Here is a 19,764-nt window from a genome sequence, read left to right as displayed (position 1 = left end):
AGTGGAATAATTTTGACAAGAGTTCTTAGTTTCTGTATGTTTATTTCATTTTCTAGAAAAGGGGTCCTTGCCCTGGCATATTGGATATTGGAGTGCTGGTAACTGTTTATTTTTTGTGCAATCATCAGTAAAAAAAAAAAAAAAAAAAAAAAAAAGAATGGCAAAGGGAAGGTGAGTCAGGGTAAATTTCTCTTATGCAATTGCATTCTAGCACAGAGACCTTAAGACCAAATAAGCAAGGGGACATCCGAGCCAAGGGGAACATTATGGATAAACATGTGTGTGGAATTGCACACCTTCCTTCTCCACCTTCTGCAAGTATATAAAGCCTTTGTTTTACAGTCCACCTGAGGGGTCACAGTACTTTCATTCCACTTCAGAAACACTTGAGAAACAAACGCATGAGAATAGGTGGCAGACACTAGAAAATTAACTTTTCACTTTTTTTTTTCCATAAAAAAATATAGTCTGAAATTTGTAGTGAGGATATGCAAGAAGGGAAATAAAAACAGACATAGTACTGATTGATGTTGGATTCACTGAAGGGCAGGTGTCTTATTTTCTTGAATTTATATTGACTTACTTCAAAGCTATCATTTTGATTAGATTTTTTGAGGGACTAGGGCTCTTAGCCCCAAATCTTCAGTAGGTTCAAGGAGGCTTTATTCTGGCACTTAATTTATTTTATAGATTGAAAAGAAGCTTAGGCCCTTCAGTGGCTATGTGAGCTTGCTTCATCCATTTCTACCCTTTACACATTGCACGTTCACATACAACATATTTTGAATTGTGCCTCCAATAAAAACCGATCAGATAAATAATTTCTGCTTGTTATTGTTCAGTTAAGTGTCAATTGAATAGGGAAAGAAGTAGAGCCACAACAAAGCAGTGCTGTAAATGCTGTTGTATGCAGCTAGTACCATACAAAGTTAACATCAATTTAAGCTCAAAAGAAAAGAATACAAACAAACCCAAATTATCCATTCACAGAAAATTTATTGGTGACATTTAGGGGCCTGGCATTGTGCTAACACACAAAAGACATTGAAAGTTGAATAAGAAATGATATCTTCTATTGAGATCCTCAAAGTCTAATATCAACAATATTTGTTTCTTTATAATAGCAAATATAGAAACATAAAACATGAGTTCAATAATAAATTAATAGTTAATAAGCAGTTAGAAAATTAGGGTTACTATAAGCAGTCAAAATTTAATAGCAGAAATTAGAAAAAAAATTGCAACTCATATTGATAGAAAACATCTAATTTCATTAAAATGTAAAGAGCATCTATCAATGAATATGATTACCCAGTACAAAAATGTGGAAATGATCAAAACAAATAAATCATTAAAGGAGATACACATAACCCTTAAAACTGTAAAAAGATAATTATAACAAAGAAAATACAAATTTATATTACACTAAAATAACATCTCTTACCTATTGAGATTGACAAAGACCTAAATTTGATAATGCTTTGTTGTCAAGAATGTGTGACAAAAAAGCACTTCACATATTGCTTGAGAAAGTATAAATGTGTATACTTTTTGTAAGACAATTGAAGATGTCGATCAAAATCTTATATTCTTTGATAAGAACAATTCCCCAATTCTACAGGTATATTAGAACATATTCACAAAGTGACATATTATAAGGTTATTAATTGTATCATTGCTCAGAATAACAAAAATTAATAACAACTTCAAGGTCAACAGTAGGAAACTAATTAAGTACACTATGTTGCAATCCTACAATAGATACTCTATAGCCCTAAGAAAATGATGCTATGTGTATTAATATGAAAGCACCTCTCTCCAAAACAAATTTTTTAAGTGAAAAAAGGCAATGTGGAAAACTTTTCCTATAATATGCTATCACTTGTATAAAACCAGAGAAAACTTATACTTGTCTTAACTTATTTATGTATAAACTAGAGGCCTGGTGCATGAAATTTGTGTACGATGTGTATGTTTTGGGGGGTCCCTCAGCCTGGTCTGCACTCTCTCACAGTCTAAGACCCTCTGGGGATGTCTGACTGCTAGTTTACGCCTGTTATCACTGGAATCTCTGTGGAATTGGGCCTAAACCGGCAGTCAGAACATCCCTCTGCAATTTGGGACTTGCTAGCTCCTAACTGCTCACCTGCCTGCCTGCCTGATCATCCCTAGCCACTCTGCTTGCCTGCCTGATTGCCCCTAACCACTCTGCCTGCCTGCCTGCCTGATCATCCCTAACCACTCACCTGCCTGCCTGATCACCCTTAACCAGACTGCCTGCCTGCCTGCCTGCCTGATTGCCTCTACCTGGCTCTGCCTTGGCCACTGCTGCGGCGATTTTATCCAGAAAGCCGTCTGGAAGGATGTCCAGAATGACCATCCAGAAGGTCATTCAGCTATCCGGTCTATTTAGCATATTACTCTTTTATTATTACAGATATCTTTGGAAACACAAAAATCAACTGATGGGAAGGGATATTAGGTGATATAAAACAATAGCAGAATACCTCACTGCATGCCTACTTGTGTTTTGGGGTTCTGAACCACGTGAACGCATAACCTGTTTAAAAACTAAATATGTTTTTAAAAAAGAAAAGAGGAAGGAACACATAATTCCAGCCTGGATGGTAGGAAAGACTTTAGAAAGGAAGTGGTATTTGAGGTGAATCTTGGAAGATGAGAAGGAAGAAAGAAAAGAATGTCAGGAGCAGGTACCCCAAAGTATGAAAATATGTGAAAGGTCAGCAAAGCTATAAAACGGCTCTTAGAAGGAAGTTTTAAAGAGCATAGAAGAGAGCAGGATTTATAAAACAAAGGGAGTGAAAGGTTCAGGAAGGAGGCCCTGGTCATTAACATCAAGAGTTGCAGGAAGTCATTCAGGGCTATAGCACCCTGCCGTTCATCCAAAGTTGTTCCAATTTCAGCTCTTATCTCTTTGCCATTGGGACTCTGTGGTTCTAGTTTTGTTAATCTGTAATCTGCACATTGTTTTCTGTAACCATGTCTCTTTGTTAAATAGCTGCTTAAAAAAAAAAAAGTAACAGGAGGAGTGAGAGATGATTTCAAAAATTTAAAGAGAGAATTGCATGTGCCAAGCAATTTGATGGTGACAAGGCATCTATGTCAAAGTACAAAGAGATTTTTTATTATCCCAGCACTCAGTTTATTAAGATGCTTAAGAGTACATATTAATTGGTCATCATATGAAGCAACATACATGTTAACAAGCCATTATACAGTGGAATTTCAATGTAAGGGATGATGATGATGATGATAATGATGACCCAATCATGATGATCCTGAGAGGAAGTGAAATTCTCACCCTCACTTAGCATTTCCCTCAGGAACAAGCCAGGTCCTCCTTGAGTTTTCCTTCAGACTTCAGGTAAGTGCTCAGTTGTGTGATTTAATGAGTAAAAATAACAGGTTCCAAAAATGCTTTATGGATTTATACTGGAAAAATGGGTGGGACATCTCAGGAGAAAAGGGCGGGGAGTTGGATACTGTAAACAGAAGAAACAACAACATGAGCAAAACTGGGCTTTTGTCTTCTGAAAGGGCCGATGTGCTCTGGGATCAGGCAGTAGGAAGGGCTGCTGCAGTGCTGACTGGCTGGTCATTCATGAGGTAGGTGGCATTGGCCTAATCATTTTACCTTTGCCACAAGATGCATGTTTTTAATTTTTCCCTGAGCAGCACCATTTTGTTTATCTAAGAGCACACCTTATTAAAAAGACCAACAGGTAGAAGAGTGATGGGAGCTCCTCCTGGTAAAGCAGATGTGGCAGCCAGGTGCTCTCTCTCCTTAGCACCCTGAGGCAGCCTCCAAATGAAGCAACGTAGCCCAGCCATAAATGACCAAATCAGAGCATCTTATGACCCTTTCAGGGTCTAGCTTTTTTTTTTTTAATCCTCTCCAGAGGACATGTTTTTATTGACTTTAGAGAGAAAGGAAGAGAGAGAGAGAGAGAGAGAGAGAGAGAGAGAGAGAGAGAGAGAGAGAGAGAGAGAGAGAAACATCTATCAGTCGCATCCCATACGCACCTCACCTCACCTAGGGATTAAACCTGCATGGGCCCTGAAAGGCAATCGAATTTGCAACCTTTCAGTGCACAGGATGATGCTTTAGCCAACTGACTCACCCAGCCAGGGCTAAGGTCTAACCTTTTTTTTCTCCATGGCTTTAATATTCTGAGAGTCTAACAAGATAAATAGCCTATGGGTGGGTTAGTCTAAGATACCTTTTGTCAATGTTTCTCTTGATCTTTTTAATAGTTTTTAAACTTTTCATTGTAATAATGCCATCTACCTGGTATCCTGGTGTTTGGGCCGCCCCAATAACCTGACTGAGTTACCTATGTGCCAACTTCAGAATATTATAACTGAAACATACATGGGTTGTCAATTTTTTATTAGTTTAGACTAGGGGTGTCGAACTCAATCAGAGAAGGGGCCAAAATCTAAAATCCAGCCTAAATCGCGGGCCGAATGGTTTACTGAACAGTCATAAACTGTCATTGTGATGGAAACGCAGCGGAGTGCAGTGATGACAGTGTGGTGCGGGCCACATTGCAAGGCCTGGCGGGACGGATTTGGCCCTCGGGCCTTGTGTTTGACACATGTGGTTTAGACCCTAAAGGCAAAGACAATGTGAGCCATTTAAAGCAATCTCACCTTAAATCAAATACTATTTATTGGGATTATATTTTTCTCCTTATTATTCTCTATTTTTTTTTTTATGTCTTCAGGATAGTCAATTAGTTCTGAACAAAAGAAAAATATATCAAAAACTTAATTTTCCTCACAGTGTGGCTAGCTTTCTACCTACCCTTGATTATGGTACAACACCTGAAAGCTCATGAAACTCAAAGCTTAACTATCGATATTACCATGATTTGGGCTAAAGCTTTAGGATATACTTGAAGTTGTCCAAGTTAATTTACTAGAGACCTGGCACCACACAAACAGTTAACAGATCCAGATTTCTAACCCCTACAGGGTGTTTAACTCAATGTGGGTAAGCTAGCTTCTGGTTTATCAGAAAGTTGGATGGAGGCTGCCTAACTGAAGTCAATCTACATTCTCAAAGCAGTGGCGAAAGTGGATTGTCTAACAGTGTTTTTCAACCTTTTTGGGGCAAAGGCACACTTGTTTCATGAAAAAAATCACGAGGCACACCACCATTAGAAAATGTTAAAAAATTTAACTCTGTGCCTATATTGACTATATATAAAGTAATTCTCTTGAATAGGAATCAAATAAACACAAAGAAAGTATTTTATAATTACTTTATTATGAAATATTAAGTAAACAAAATAGTGAAAAATTATAAAATTCTTGTCTTGTCTGCACCTGCGGCACACCAAGCAACATCTCGCGGCACACTAGTGTGCCGTGGAACAGCGGTTGAAAAACGCTGGTCTAGACTCTAGACTCTAGAGCAGTCATTCTCAACCTTCTTAATGCCGAGACCCTTTAACATAGTTCCTCATGTTGTTTTTGTTGCTACTTCATAACTGTAATTTTGCTGCTGTTGTGAATTGTAATGTAAATATCTGTGTTTTTCTGATGGTTTTAGCTGACCCTAGTAGCGGTTCTCCACCTGCTATAGAGCCTAAGGCCATTGGAACTATCTTAAAGGGTCGGACATTAAGAAGGTTGAGAGCCACTGCAGAGGAAGCATTCGTGGTGTTTGGCTCCCACTTTAGTCAATGAACTTCACTGGAAAGGGTTAAGCTCTGGAGCATGAGGACTGCATTGGCTTTGGCTGCCTTTTGATCCCTTGGGAGGGTGTGTGAGCAGCATGCTTTATCTTGCATTGGGGGCCAAGGAAGTCCCCCTATGTACATGGACCAGCTCCTGATGCTGGAATCAGCGTAGCATGTTGTGCCGTCCTTGCCGTTCCTAGTATGTGCTGTCCATGATTGGCACATGCTCCAGAAAGCAGCGAGGCTGGGCAGTCGACATAAGGGAAAGTGAGAATAATATCAGTAGCCTCCCTAGGGAATTTATTTTACAGCCTGCCATCTTGTCAACATTGTTTCAGTGCGACAGCTGAGGTTTTGCCAAGTATTGAACATCTGACCCCATTTGGCTTGTCACTTTAAGCTCTGCCTTATTCTAAATGAAAGAGCTGACCCTCTTAGAAGCCATAGCCTGAATCTGAGTTTGGTTCATCACCAAGTTCAAGATGATTATCTGAAGTTTGTTTGAACCTCGAGGGAGAATGAAATTGAACTGAAAAATCTCACCAGAGCGGTTTTCACCTGTGATTTTTGGCCTTTCAGCTTTCGCTTAGAAATTAATGGCATGAAAGTAGTTTTGCCCTTAGGCCATTTGGGACTATATGGTAGATTCCAGGCCTATCATATGCCACTCTGATGATAGTCCAGCAGGGAAAGAATATATTTAATCATTTTGAAATGAGAACTAGGACATGGACTTTAGTCTCAGGTTTAAATTATGTTTCTTTAGCTGACAGATATTGTCATATAGTATAACAATTCATATATTTCACCTCCTAGAGACTGAGATTTTTTTTTCCTACTAAAACTTCAATGGCTAGAATGCATCAAATGTAAATTCTCAGAAATAGTCAAAAACAATGCAAACGTTAGAGTTAGTTAAGCCTGGGTTTAAATTTTGTCCACACCACTTCTTAGAGATGCAACCAAGAGCATTCTATTCACCTCTCTGAACTCAATCTGCTTATTAGAAAAGAAAAAAAAAAGGTTTTATTGATTTATTACAGAGAGGAAGAGAGAGGGATAGAGAGTTAGAAACATCAATGAGAGAGTCATCGATCAGCTGCTTCCTGCACACCCCCACTGGGGATGTGCCCACAACCAAGGTACATGCCCTTGACCGGAATCGAACCCGGAACCTTTCAGTCCACAGGCTGATGCTCTATCCACTGAGCCAAACCAGTTTCGGCTCAATGTGCTTATTTTTAAAACAGGGTTGGCAATGCCTCCTTTACAAGCCTGAAGCAAGGATTATACAACTTCTAAGCATAGTGTTTGGTTCACAGTAAACTCTCTAGGAATGTTAACTATTTTTATGTTAATGGAGTGCATAGTAGACACATAAAATATGCATTTAACCTACAGACTTTTTTTACTCACGTTCGCCATCATCCCTGCTAAGGCAAGAGGTTTTAATAAAGACAATAATGGCAATAGAATGACAACAATAATACCTATACCTTTGGAGCGGGATTTTTATACTAAGTATCATCATTTATGTTGTAAATGTTTGAAAGACAGGAATTGTGTTCTTACATTTTACTGCATATTGTTAGTATTTACTATATTTTTCCCTAATAGAAGAAATGCTGCCCTAGCCAGTTTGGCTCTGTGGATAAAGCATTGGCCTTCGAACTGAAATGTCCTAGGTTTAATTCCGGTCAAGGGCACATGCCCGGGTTGTGGGCTGGATCTCCAGTGGGGGACTTTGCAGGAGGCAGCCAATCATGATTCTCTCTCATCATGGATGTTTCTATCTCTTTCTCCCTCTTCCTTTCTCTCTGAAATCAATAAAAGTACAATTTAAAAAACTTTAAAAAATAAAAAATTGCTATGCCAAAGTACTCCATTAGCCAATATTTTTAAAAAATATATTTTTATTGATCTCAGAGAGAAAGAGAGAGAGAGAGAGAGAGAGAGAGAGAGAGAGAGAGAGAGAGAGAAACATTAATGAGGCAAGAGAGTCATTCATTGGCTGCCTCCTGCACACCTCCCACTGGGGATCGAGCCCACAACCCACGCAATGTGCCCTGACCGGGAATCAAACTGTAACTTCCTGGTTCATAAGTCGACTCTCAACCAATGAGCCATGCCGGCAGGGCATCATCAGCCAATATTTTAAGAGAAATTTTTAGGAATGCCCTAGCAGGTGGTCAGTAGTTAGAGCATCGGCACACTCCCTGAACGGTCTCAGGTTAGATTCCCAGCAAAGGGCACATACCTGGGTTGCAGGCTCAATTCATCCAGTCCGGGCTCATGCGGGAGGCAACCAATTGATGTATCTCACAGGGGTGCTTGCTCTTTCCTTTCCCTCTCTAAAACAAACAAACAAACAAACAAACAAAATCAATGGGGGAAAAATACCCTTGAGTGAGGATTAACAAAAAAATAATTTGAAAAGAAAGAGTAATTGTATTCATAATGATAAGAAATGAGAGCATTTGTTTGGACTATAAATGGCTTTGCCAGGAGTGAGCATCAGTTCCAAACTGGCAGCGGATTTTGTGTTAGTATTGAGTTGGCTTAAAGTGGCAATTGAGCGCCAAAATAGATGAACTAGTTTGTGACATTTCAGCTAAGTAGGCATCTTTTCTTCCTAAATGTTTATCCAGTGATACGGTGTAGCCTCATGTAACCAAATTAACAGTAAAATAGGAGAGGATTAGTGAGTTGATGCCAACATTGAAGGACCATGAATCTATGTGTTACTTAATATTTAATGAGTTTTCTTTTTAATTCTCCAATGTACAGATTTGTCAATAAAATGAGGAAGCATCAAGTATTATGAGTAGACAATATTTATTTTTATATATTAGAATTTGAGCCAATAGATAGGCTATGACAAAACTAAAAAAAAACAAAAACAAAAACAAAAACAAACAAACAAAAAAAACAGAATAAAATGAAATGGTTAGAGTGTGCCATGCCACTGGTCTGTATTTTTATAAAATTGCTTCTCCTAAATATATCCTGATAATGGTATGAGGGTGCGTCAGACCTTTTTCTTTCTTCATGTGCCAGTAATTCTTTCTTTTCTTTTTCTATTATTAACCTGTGCTGTGTTATTTCACTTAACCAGCAGTCTTGTATTCCTACCTCACCTCGATCCCACCCCCTTGCAGGAGACCTGTTTCTCAACTGGTCTCACACAAGGATGAAGAGAAGGCAGCTCCTCTGATCTTTTCGGGTCTTTTGATGACTCTTCCATTGCTCAAAGGCTTCTCTCCCCAGCTGTAGTCTTAAGAAATCATGATTCCATTCCGTTGTTGTTGTTTGTACTTTGAACTGATAGGTGTTGCTAGGAAAGTTAAAACTTTGTAGTTTAAAACTTTGAAAGTGTCAAGCCTGCTATAAATGTCCTAGTCACTATTTCCCAGAAAGCATACTATTATTGATCATGGGAAATATTTCATTTATAAAGGAAGCATAGACAAATTTGGTCATAGATATTGAACCAATGAAATAAAGAAAACATGACAAGTTGAGATAAAAGAAATTTAGAAAAAGCAATTTATATTCTAGGTTCCTGGAAATCCCTTTAAAAATAGTGCAGAGGCCAGAAAATACACTGATTTATCTATCCTATGATTGTTGCATGATTGGAACAACAGAATAATTTGTAGTGGGGGGGCGGGAATCACTTTAGTGATTTTTGCATTTTGCTGTCATCATCCATTTCCCTTTCCTATGGCCAAAGGGCTATTAACCTAGTCTCAGAAATTTTGAGGTACCCCAAATTCTGTTTCCTGTGAACAACTAAAACTCTTTTGTATATTATACATAAAATGAAATTTCAACAACTGAACATATTATATGATCTTAAGATTTTATAAGCCATGAATTAATGACAGCACAAAAGGTAGCTGGCGATGCTAAATTCCACGAGTTGCCTTGCAAATCAATCTCCTTTGGTAATGAATGCAGACCCTTAATTTATTGAAACTAATTTTGAAATCATGGTACCATCCATATTGTCTACTATAGAAATAATTTATGAACATTAATTGCAGGAAAGAGAGGAGCCGTTTGCTTCCTGGAGCCCATCAGCAAGCTGTCCTTCCTGTTTTATCAGTAAGCAAAGCCGAGAGCAAATAACAGATGGAACTGTCCCTTGGTGGTGGCCCAGAACACTCGTGAAATATAGCACAGTCTTGCTCCGGCGTACTACGTTTTTAACAGGGGAAGATCAGAAGCAGGCAAGGTGTGGGCTAGGAGTGGGCTAGGATGAATGCCTGCCGCTGATGAAACATCCCTTTCTTCTCGCAAGATTTCTGTGGCAGATTGGACTTTGGCAGTCGATCTTAGTGGCTTGGTAGAGGGTCATTACAGAATGCATCTGGAACATTCTGTGGAAAAGGGACAAACCTCAGGAGATTAAGATCATCTAAGTCCTGGTCTGTACTCTTAATGGGCGGTTAAATTATAGTTCCTTTACATAGCCATGAAAGACACCACAAAGCCAAAGATGAAGCTTCCCAGATGCTGAAATGGGGTCCTTGTTTACCATCTGTCACGATCATTTCATCCTCTCGCAGGACTTTATCCTATAACTAGGTATTTGTGAGTTTTATGTGTGTTGCTAAAATCTTCTGCATATGCTGTTTGTATAATCACGCTGAAGGTTCTTATGAGGGCTGATGAAGCTGGATTTAATATATACTTTTTTTTCCTAATGGAAAGTTCTATCAGCCCAACTTCAGTAACTATGATGGAGCAGCTTTCTAGGCACTTGGAGAGGAAGTGATCCTCTGTTCCACTAACCCAGTGGTTGGCAAACCACGGCTAGCAAGCCACATGCTGCTCTTTGGCCCCTTGAGTGTGGCTCTTCCACAAAATACCACATGTGGGCGCGCACGTACAGTGCGATTGAAACTTTGTGGCCCATGCACAGAAGTTGGTTTTCGGCTCTCAAAAGAAATTTCAATCGTTGTTCTGTTGACATTTGGCTCTGTTGACTACTGAGTTTGCCAACCACTGTACTAACAGATCCTCTAGCCACACTTACTTTGCTGTGACTTTCCACAGTAGCTTTTCTAAAGCTTTCCCACTCACCCCAAGACCCTAACTCTGCCTCATGTCTTCAGCATCAAACACGGCCTTTATCTCCAACTTCTGTAAAAAGAACAAGGCTGTCTGAGAGAATTTCTTTAATAAACAACTGCCACCTGCCCCCTCCAACTCCATGCCTTCATTCGTTCTTCCCTTTCCTCCGATTTTAGGGAGAAATCGACCTGTCTCCTCCACACAGTTAGCTCAAACACATGTGTTGTTCATGTTACCCTAACCCAGTACATTTTCCCATTATCTCATCAGTTACTGAAGTATCCAGCCCCCTTCAGTGCATCGTCTGACGTACTTGTATTTACCCCTTACAAAGGAAAAGCAACAGCATTACTTCCAAAAGTGCTGTTCCCATCAAACTACTCTCTCTGCTATTCCTATAAAAATTCCTGCCACATTTCCTCTTCTCTCTCTCTCTCTCTCTCTCTCTCTCTCTTTTGTTAATCCTTACCCAAGAACATATTTCCATTGATTTTTAGAGGGAATAGAGAGGGAGACACAGAGAGAGAGAAACATCATGATTGGTTGCCTCCTGCACAGGCCGCAAAGGATGTATATGCCCTTGACTGGAATTGAACCCATGATCCTTCAGTCCAAAGTCCTACACTTTATCCAGCGCCAAACCGGCTAGAGTTATTTTCTCTTCTCTTTATTTCCATCTCATTTCCTACTTCCTGGTTCTTTCCTGTTACTCTGATCTCTGAGAGTGCACCATTCTTACTTAGTGAGCGCGATCTTCCTGCTAGCAGTCAATCCTCAGGTTTCGACATTAGTAGGAGGCAGGGCTTCACGTGCAATGATGAAGAGGTCAGATGTTCCATCTTTCCACACCAGGCAGCCAGGGCCAGGCATGAGCCTTAGCAGTCCGCTGTCCTACCTGGACACAGAGGAGAAATTATTCACAGGGGACAGCGGTGATGGTAGCGAATGCGTCTTGGGTGTCCCAAACTAGGTAAGATGTCTTCTCTGCACTATTACCAATTGACTAATTGCTTTTGGTTCCTTCCTACTTTCCAAGGCTGATTTTCCAAGTTTCACATAATTCTGTAAGCTAACTAATATTCTTGCCATATGTGTATTTCATCCCTTAATGAACATATATTTAGTTTATGTTCCTTTGAATTAAGACCATATAGTTACGGAAAATGGTACTTGGAAATGGGTTTAATGTGATTGAGTCTGAGAAAGCGGGTCTAGGAGGGAGGATGTGGGCTGATTTTCAGAGTGGGGCTGAAAACAATGAAATCCCATTTGTCTTCAGGGACAGAACTCAGGCAGCTTGTCACAAGCTGTGGTGAGACAGCTAATTAAACGTAGCCTCTGATCTCCGGAATGAAAGACTTCCTTGGATTGAAATGCCTATTCAAGGTAAGACTTCGGGGAACCAAGTGGCCAGTGTCATTACCAGATAAATTAAAAGACTATAGGGATACTGGGATATTTTGAGAGCATCGGATAGCTGACAAAGCCAAATGATAACTTTTTCTTCTCTAATTCTTGATTGTGACACAGACCGGACCTCGGGAACTCTAACAATGCTTAAAGAATCTCTTAATTCTCTCAGCTTCTTTCAGCTTTCATGTACTTGAAATGAAACTCGGGGTTTGATATGGTTGCTGAATTATAATATCAATTAACTTTAAAGTCTTGCTGTTCCTTTTATGTGAAAGCGAGAGTACTGATCAGAAAAATGTAGGATTCTAAGCACCAGAATTGGAGTGTGTGAGTGGGTTGTAAAGACTTGCAACTCCCTGACCTCCCAACCTCCCCTCCTCTCCTCCCTCAATCCCCCCTCCCTACAGTGGTGTGCTGGCTCTTAATGCCTTATGATGGCCACCTGCACTTACTTCTTCCCAACTCTGTGTTCAGTGATGTCATGTTGATCACTTGAAGTCAACATTGGATTCCTGGTCAGAGCACATACCAGGTTGTAGGCTTGATCCCTGGTGGGGGGTGTGCAGAAGGCAACCAATCAATGCTTCACTCTCACATTGATGTTTCTCTCTCCTTCCCTCTCTCTCTAAAAATTAATAAACATATCTTAACAAAACAAAAACAAAAAAGGAGTGAATTGTTGAACACTTGCCAGCACATAGCTGTGTTGGGATTTCAGATGTATTTTCTTCCTTATTTGGGTTGGTCTCTTCTTGCTTAGAGACTATTCTTTTTTTCTCAGGGACTAATTTTGCAAGGGAGAGCAATTCACCATTTGAAGCCCACAAACATACCATTATTTCCTAATTTCTAACCATTGGTTAGAAGCAGGACTGTCCCAGGGGAATCAATTGCATTATAACAGCTGGTTGGAGAAGTATTTCCTTTTATTTTATGACTAGAGCCTCATTGCACAATATTCCTACAAGAATAGGCCTTCCTTCCCCTGGCTTTGCTCCTGGCAGCCCAGGAACCTGCAAGTCCCTGCTCCTGGGCTGCCTGGGAGCTGCCAAGTCACCACTCCCAGGAGGCTGCCTGGGAGCAGGCAAGGCCTTGCTCCCAGCCAGAGCACTGTTCCTATAGCTCCTTTCATGCCCCCTCCCCCTCATAGCATGTGTCCTGCCCCACCCCCACATCTGCATATTCAAATTAACCCTCCATCTTTGTGGAGTTAATTTGCATACTTACTCCTAATTGGTTGTGGGTGCAACAGAGGTATAGTCAATTTACATGTTTGTCTATTATTAGGTAAGATGACAAAACTTGGGACTATATGTAAGAACAATGATGACTAATAAGAATGACTGCCCTTGGATAAGTAAAGTATAAATTTTCAAAGCGATAACTGTATCATTCTGAGCTGGTGAAAGTGAGTCTGAGTTTGACTACATCGTACTTTCCGGTGTATAAGACGACTCCCTAATTTTACACTTAAAACATAGGTTTAGGCCTATATTCGCTGTGTAAGACTACCCCCCACTTCTGAGGCAACACCAGTTTTTTTTTAATAGACCGCCTCTCTGACTCTGTTCTAGTAAAAAGCCTGCTCAGATTGACCACAGTGTAGCTTAGGGTACAGAACATGTATAATTTGCATGCATAAAAAGCCTGCTTGGATTGGCTGAGTTAGAGAGGTAGTCTATTAAAAAAAGAACTGATGTTGCCTTGGAAGTGGGGAGTAGTCTTATACAGCAAATATAGGCCTAAACCTATGTTTTAATTGTAAAATTAGGAGGTCGTCTTATAAGCCGGAAAATATGGTATTCTAAATAGTGACGTTGAGATTTCAAAGATCCTTTATATAACACAGAGAAGAGTAGCAAGTATTCTGGGTGGTATTATCATATACAAATCATTTTCACCTAATTTACCTCCCAGGACACCTAGGTCATTACTATGTTCCAAAGAAATGTATGGTGAGGGGAAAGGTAGCAGTTTTGAAGAAACTTTTTGCTACTATTATTTGTGGGTTGAAGATGTTAGAGGCAGATGCTCCAGTGGAAATGCTTTGCCTGACTTAAACGGGGAGGAAACTATTAATGTAGAGCAGCAGAGGCCAAGTGGTAGCATTGAAAGGCAAGATGCAAAATAGTTGGTGTTACCTGTAATCACAACAGCTCATCAGCACGTTCTGAATTGCAGGAATCTTTGGAAATGATTGGCCCATCATCGGGTCCCTTAACTGAGATAGGTGATAGCACATTAGTCCTTCTTCATTTGTGTTTTGGAAAACACTGCACAACTGGGAAGCATGGGTCTGACACGATTACAGGAAGTCGCTCATTCTCATAAAATTATCAGACGTGAGTTAGTTCCATAATCAAGAATTCCTTAATGCTGGATTGTGCAATGATATCACTGGTGTGTGGAATATATCTCCTTCCCAGCCTTTGCCAGAGGATCGGTGATCATTTATTGTGTATTGCAAATAAATAGCCCTTCATCTGGTTAGCCTACCCTTTGTTCTGGGTTTCTTAAGAATGGCTGAGCATGGGGCTATTATGATGTTTGTTTTGGATAAAGCATTCCAAAGAACTGTTGCTCTTTTATACCAATGATGTGGCAAGCGATAAGAAAAGCATATTACATTCTAAGGATAATGTGCTTTTAGGGGTCAACATTCACATAAACATTTTTAGTTTCCAAAGTGTTTTGGCTTTGTGACAAAAATAGATTGCTTGCCTTTCAGGTCCTGCTGATACAAACGGATCCTAGAATCTGGCTACTCAGACATTTCATGCCAGGTATTACCTATATGTGAATAGAATACAAAGGAGGTGTAAAATTCCACATGGCAAAACTACATGGGGAAAGGGAAGTACCTGGAGCTTTGGGATACTGTAAAACACTGGTTTTGAGGTACCTCATTTCCAGAAACTCAGAGACCACTGTGGTGTTCTCAGAACAGCAAATTGTACTTCAGGTCATAAATTGGATTTTGATCTGAGTCTGCCTCTAGGTGGTCCAGTCTTGTGGTTATTTTTCTGAGTACATAACTGGAATTGTTCTCTTAAGCAATTGGCAAAATCCTCCCTTGCTCTCTCTATCATGAATAGGGCTGTTAAAGCTTTTGAAGTTGTCCCTCCCTCCCAAGTGTTAAAATCCAAAGTAATATTGCATCTATAGGTGAATCACAAAAATTAAAGAAATCATCCAAAGCATGCAGATGTTGAATTGATGATTATTTTCATGTGTCTATTTAGAATATGTGGAAGATGTATAAGCCTTATAAGAGATAGACATGAATTGAGTGATTATAAATGACTAGAGACACAATGCACAAAGATACATGGGCCTTCCTTACCCTGGCTGCCAGCAGCGCCTTTGCTCTAGCCAGAGCCACCTTTTCACTCCGGTCCAGAGCTGCCTTCCTGTTTTTCCCATGCTGCCCAGAGGCCCGGAGGCCTCCATATGCAAATCAACTCACCATCTTTGTTGTGTTAATTTGCATACTTACTCCTGATTGGCTGGTGGATGTTGTGAAGGTATGGTCAATTTGCATCTTACTCTTATATTAGTGTAGATAGGCAGCTGTCCAGGTATTAAATATTCAGTACTAACCAAGATCCACTAACTCTGTGCTAGATGTCAGAGGTACAGTTTTGAGCAAACTTGACATGGATTTTGCTGTTGTGTCACAGATATTTTGGTGGAGGAGGGAGGCATTGCTCAGGAGAATTCTATGGGCTTGTGTAACAGGAAAACCCATGTTGTCCTGGTGTTTGTGTATATGTATGTGCAGGAGGTTTTGGAAGAGAGGGCAGTGAAGGTGGGGAAAGTCTTCCTTTAGCAAGTGACACTTCAGATGAATTCTAGAGCAGTGGTAAGTGATAGGAGGACCCAAACACCACAGACAGCAGGAGAGAAGTGAGTGCTTGAGGACTTGAATGAAAGATGGTGCACCTGGAGTGATGAGTGGTGAAAGAGGAGGCGGCAGAGGTAGACAGGGGCCTAAATTTGTGGGATCTGTTTCTATCTTAAGAGGTTGATGTGAAGTCAAGAGCATGGTTTTAAGGAGGGAAGAGTTCATGACCAGATATCTGATTGCAGTGAGGTTTGATGTTCCCCTGGAATGTAGTCAGCACAATATGATGTGCCCAGCAAGCATTTACCAAAGGTTCATGGGTTTAAAAAACCCAAAACGGCCGGGACCGGTTTGGCTCGGTGGTAGAGCGTCGGCCTGCTGACTGAAAGGTCTCAGGTTCAATTCCAGTCAAGGGCATGTACATTGGTTGTGGGCACATCTCCAGTGGGGGGTGTGCAGGAGGCAGCTGGTCGATGTTTCTCTCTCATTGATGTTTCTAACTCTCTGTCCCTCTCAATTCCTCTCTGTGTAAAATCAATAAAATATATTAAAAAACAAACAAACAAACAAACAAAAAAACCCAAAATGGGTAGCACCCTTTCAGACCCTCCCACTTCTTACTCTAAAATAGTAAAATCGAGCACAAAACATCCCAAGCTTGATCCCTCTGGTTCTGATAGTCTTGGCTATTTTTGTATTTGATCTGGTCATTCAAACCCAGGGCAAAATAGTTCTCATTTGTAAAATTATTTTTTCATACTCTCCACTTCTTTCTCAACCCTGTTTCTCTCTGTTGCCTTTCTCATCCCCATTTCTCTCTGTGCTCTTTCTACTACTTAGCAAGCTCTGCTTTATATCTAACTTACTTATCTGAGAATCCGTCTACCTTTCAGGCCTGGGAAATTAGGCAGAGGACACCCACGTTGTATACACATTTGTGTGGTTCCCCCTAGATAATAAGTGCTTCTGTCTCATAAACATTTTTTCCCTTTTAAATGTGTTTCAATCCCTGGTGTAATATATATTTATATTTCACATTGTTCTCGCCTGAAGGCAAACCAGCAAAAATTTAAACACAAACTTTCATTCTTACTATTTGGTTTACAAATAAATGCCAAGTACGTTAATAAGCTAACGTTGTTTTTTAATATTTTTTTCCAAATGGTTCCCGATTTTTCTTTCCTTAATATAAAAATGCATTTCCCAAACTTGCCCACTGGGGGGAAGTATAGTGCAAAGGTAGTGTTTCCTTCATCCTTGCAATGCCCAGGGGACATTCTCCCCAAAGCCTCTCTGTCAAAGACTTGAGCTCTGCTTTTAATGTAAACAAAGCCTTAGTCTGTCTCCCTCTGCCTATCATCTATTTTCCTGTTGTCAGATTCTTTTCTCTTTCCTTTCTCAAAGGCTCTTTGTGGCTTACAACTTTTATTTTGACACTTCCAGGAGCTTAATTAATAAACATGAAACCTAGCAGAAGCTGGCACAGTGCCCTCTTTTTTTTTTTTTTTTTTTTTCTCAACCACATGGGCATGTGCAGGTATTTGTAGTTATTTACATTTGGCATCCAACTGACTCAATGAGCAACACTGCCTTTTTTTTTTTTTTTTTTCCACGAGTACCGAAGCTATTAAATTAAACAGGTTAATGTGGCTGCAGCTTTCCACCCCCTACTATCCCCACAGCTATAGTAAATCTGCCACCTGTTTATTTCCATAAAAATTCAATTATGGTACCACCAGTTATTCTTCTGATGCGAGCAATTAACTGCAGGCAGTTTCCGGTCCCCAAAGAAAGGCCAGGCTGGCCTGCTCCTGACTTTCCTCCTTGCTCCTTTTAGCCGCTGGGGGTTTCTTTTGCCAAATGACTGCACACCTCCACACTACTGAAAGAAAAAAAAAATAGACTAGAATGCTGTGCATTGTCATGCCAGTGAGAAAGCAAAACCTGAAAAATTACCAACAGCCCTCTGCCTCTAACCCAAGGGAAAGCTTGTCAGGCCCAGGGAAGTGAGCAGCAAGCAGGCAGCTAGGGCCATGGGACACTCCTCCAGGGCTGCAAAACACACCAGAATGAAGAAGGAATTGCTGTAAAAATGGTTCACCTTCTTTCGTCTTCATCTTTGTAAAAAATGTTACTGGGAGGAGAGGTTGCAGTCTCGCCCGGCTAAAGCAACAGCACAGTAATAAAGAGGAAGATCCATCTTTGCCGGGGGTCACAACAGTGCAGACAGAACCCAGAACCAGAGGCATTGTGAAAAGCTGCTGCATTGCTTTTCCCCTTTAAGAAGAATGAGTCTGTAGTCCCAGGTGGAAAATGCTGACTTTTATCTTTTTGTTTGTTCAATGTCTGCTTCTCTTTGTCATATTTCTTTTCCTTCTCTCAAAAGTCTACCAATAAAAATGACTAACTCTGACATCTAGTGATTTCCTATCTGATTTCCTATCTGATCTAATTGTTGAACAGAGATTGAGAGATGTGCTTCCCATTAATCCCTTCAGTGCCATGGGTACTGATTTTGTTTGAATTAATAGTATTTATAGTAAATATGTTAACATAGTTTTAAGAGCAAATTAGGCTGAAATGATCATTAAGTCATACCTAGGTTTCAAGATAAAACAAATGCTTCTCCATAAGTACAATAGGTTGGTACCAATAACTATCAAGGTGTAGTTATTATTGGTAAATTCAGAGAATAAGAGAACATAAAAAAAAAGATAATGAGTATAAGTAGGGTGTAAGTAGATGATTGAACCCAAGGTGACTCAGCTGGGCAGGTGTGTGGAGGGTTCAGGTTACTCCTGGGGGGCGGGGGGAGGTCACAAGTCCCAACTGATTCAGGGCAGGCATGGATGTCAGATGTCAGCCATTCCCAAACTGCTCCCAGGGATTGAGTGAGTCTATACATATACTTCCTTCCCTTTCTTCCCTTCCTCCTGAATCTGAAGGTGCCCTGTGCCAGCCAGCATCAGTACTCCGCTGGGGTGGAAGGTGATAAATAAAGTAGGCTTTGAAGGCAGCATGCCACAGGAAACAGATACAATCTAATTGAATTTAATCTTTTTGTAAATGGTTATTCAAAAGAGAGAGTCTGTGAGAAGTTCAGGAGGGCATTTATAAATCCTCCCTGGGCAAGTTGGTCATAGGGCTGACACCCGGTAGGTGGGTAGGTGGAAGAGTGGAGATTTTAGAACCTGTGTTTTATCTTGATGGGATGGGACTTGAGCGAAGAAAGACCAATATTTTGTGGCCTTGAGTCCACATCCCCTGCTGTTCAAGGGGTTCAAGTTCAAGGTCTTGGAAATTGTCCTTTTCCTATCTTTAGATGTTCTCATGAGCCCTTTTCTTTTCAGTTCAAAGCATAGATTAAAATGGGCTTTACGTGTTTATTCTTCCTCCCAGATTTTGGGCAGATGCCTAATTTCCACTGTTTCCTTTCCTCCTGAGGAGTTTCAGGTTTTTTACTTTGGCCAACATGATGCAAACATACAGCTTTGTACAATACTTTGAAGTCTGAGTTAAAGCAAAACTAAATGGACCATGTTTATCTGATCAATTAAGGCACTGCCTACATCCTTAGAACGGATGGTTCTCGTTTAGGCAGCATTCTCCACAATCCTCAGGAAATTAACAACAGAGATTGAGTTTCTGGAATGGGGGTCATTATATAAAGAAAAGCAGGGAGAGTGTGGAAGAATTTGACTCGGCTCCAACATAAGCTCC

At 40.3% G+C, this 19,764-nt stretch overlaps 1 protein-coding gene across 3 annotated transcripts in view; it reads left to right on the top strand.

Annotated features, from left to right (window-relative positions):
• The window catches only part of SLC7A11 (solute carrier family 7 member 11), a 156,701-nt gene that overhangs the window by 110,193 nt on the left and 26,744 nt on the right, over positions 1–19,764 (top strand). For 2 of the 3 annotated variants that reach the window (XR_006740716.1, XM_036423513.2), the window contains one exon: positions 9,755–10,099. The exons of the other annotated variant lie outside the window; for it this stretch is intronic. Coding sequence is in view for 1 of the 2 variants with exons in the window: in XM_036423513.2 (XP_036279406.1) it covers positions 9,755–9,819 (65 nt within the window). In the remaining variant the exon portion in view is untranslated. Of the gene's footprint in view, positions 1–9,754; positions 10,100–19,764 lie in introns of those variants that run through there. 3 annotated transcript variants of the gene reach the window in all.

This window comes from Pipistrellus kuhlii, unplaced genomic scaffold (assembly GCF_014108245.1).
Source record: "Pipistrellus kuhlii isolate mPipKuh1 unplaced genomic scaffold, mPipKuh1.p scaffold_m20_p_8, whole genome shotgun sequence".
Lineage (NCBI taxonomy): Eukaryota > Metazoa > Chordata > Mammalia > Chiroptera > Vespertilionidae > Pipistrellus > Pipistrellus kuhlii.
This window is presented reverse-complemented; position numbering and strand designations above follow the sequence as displayed.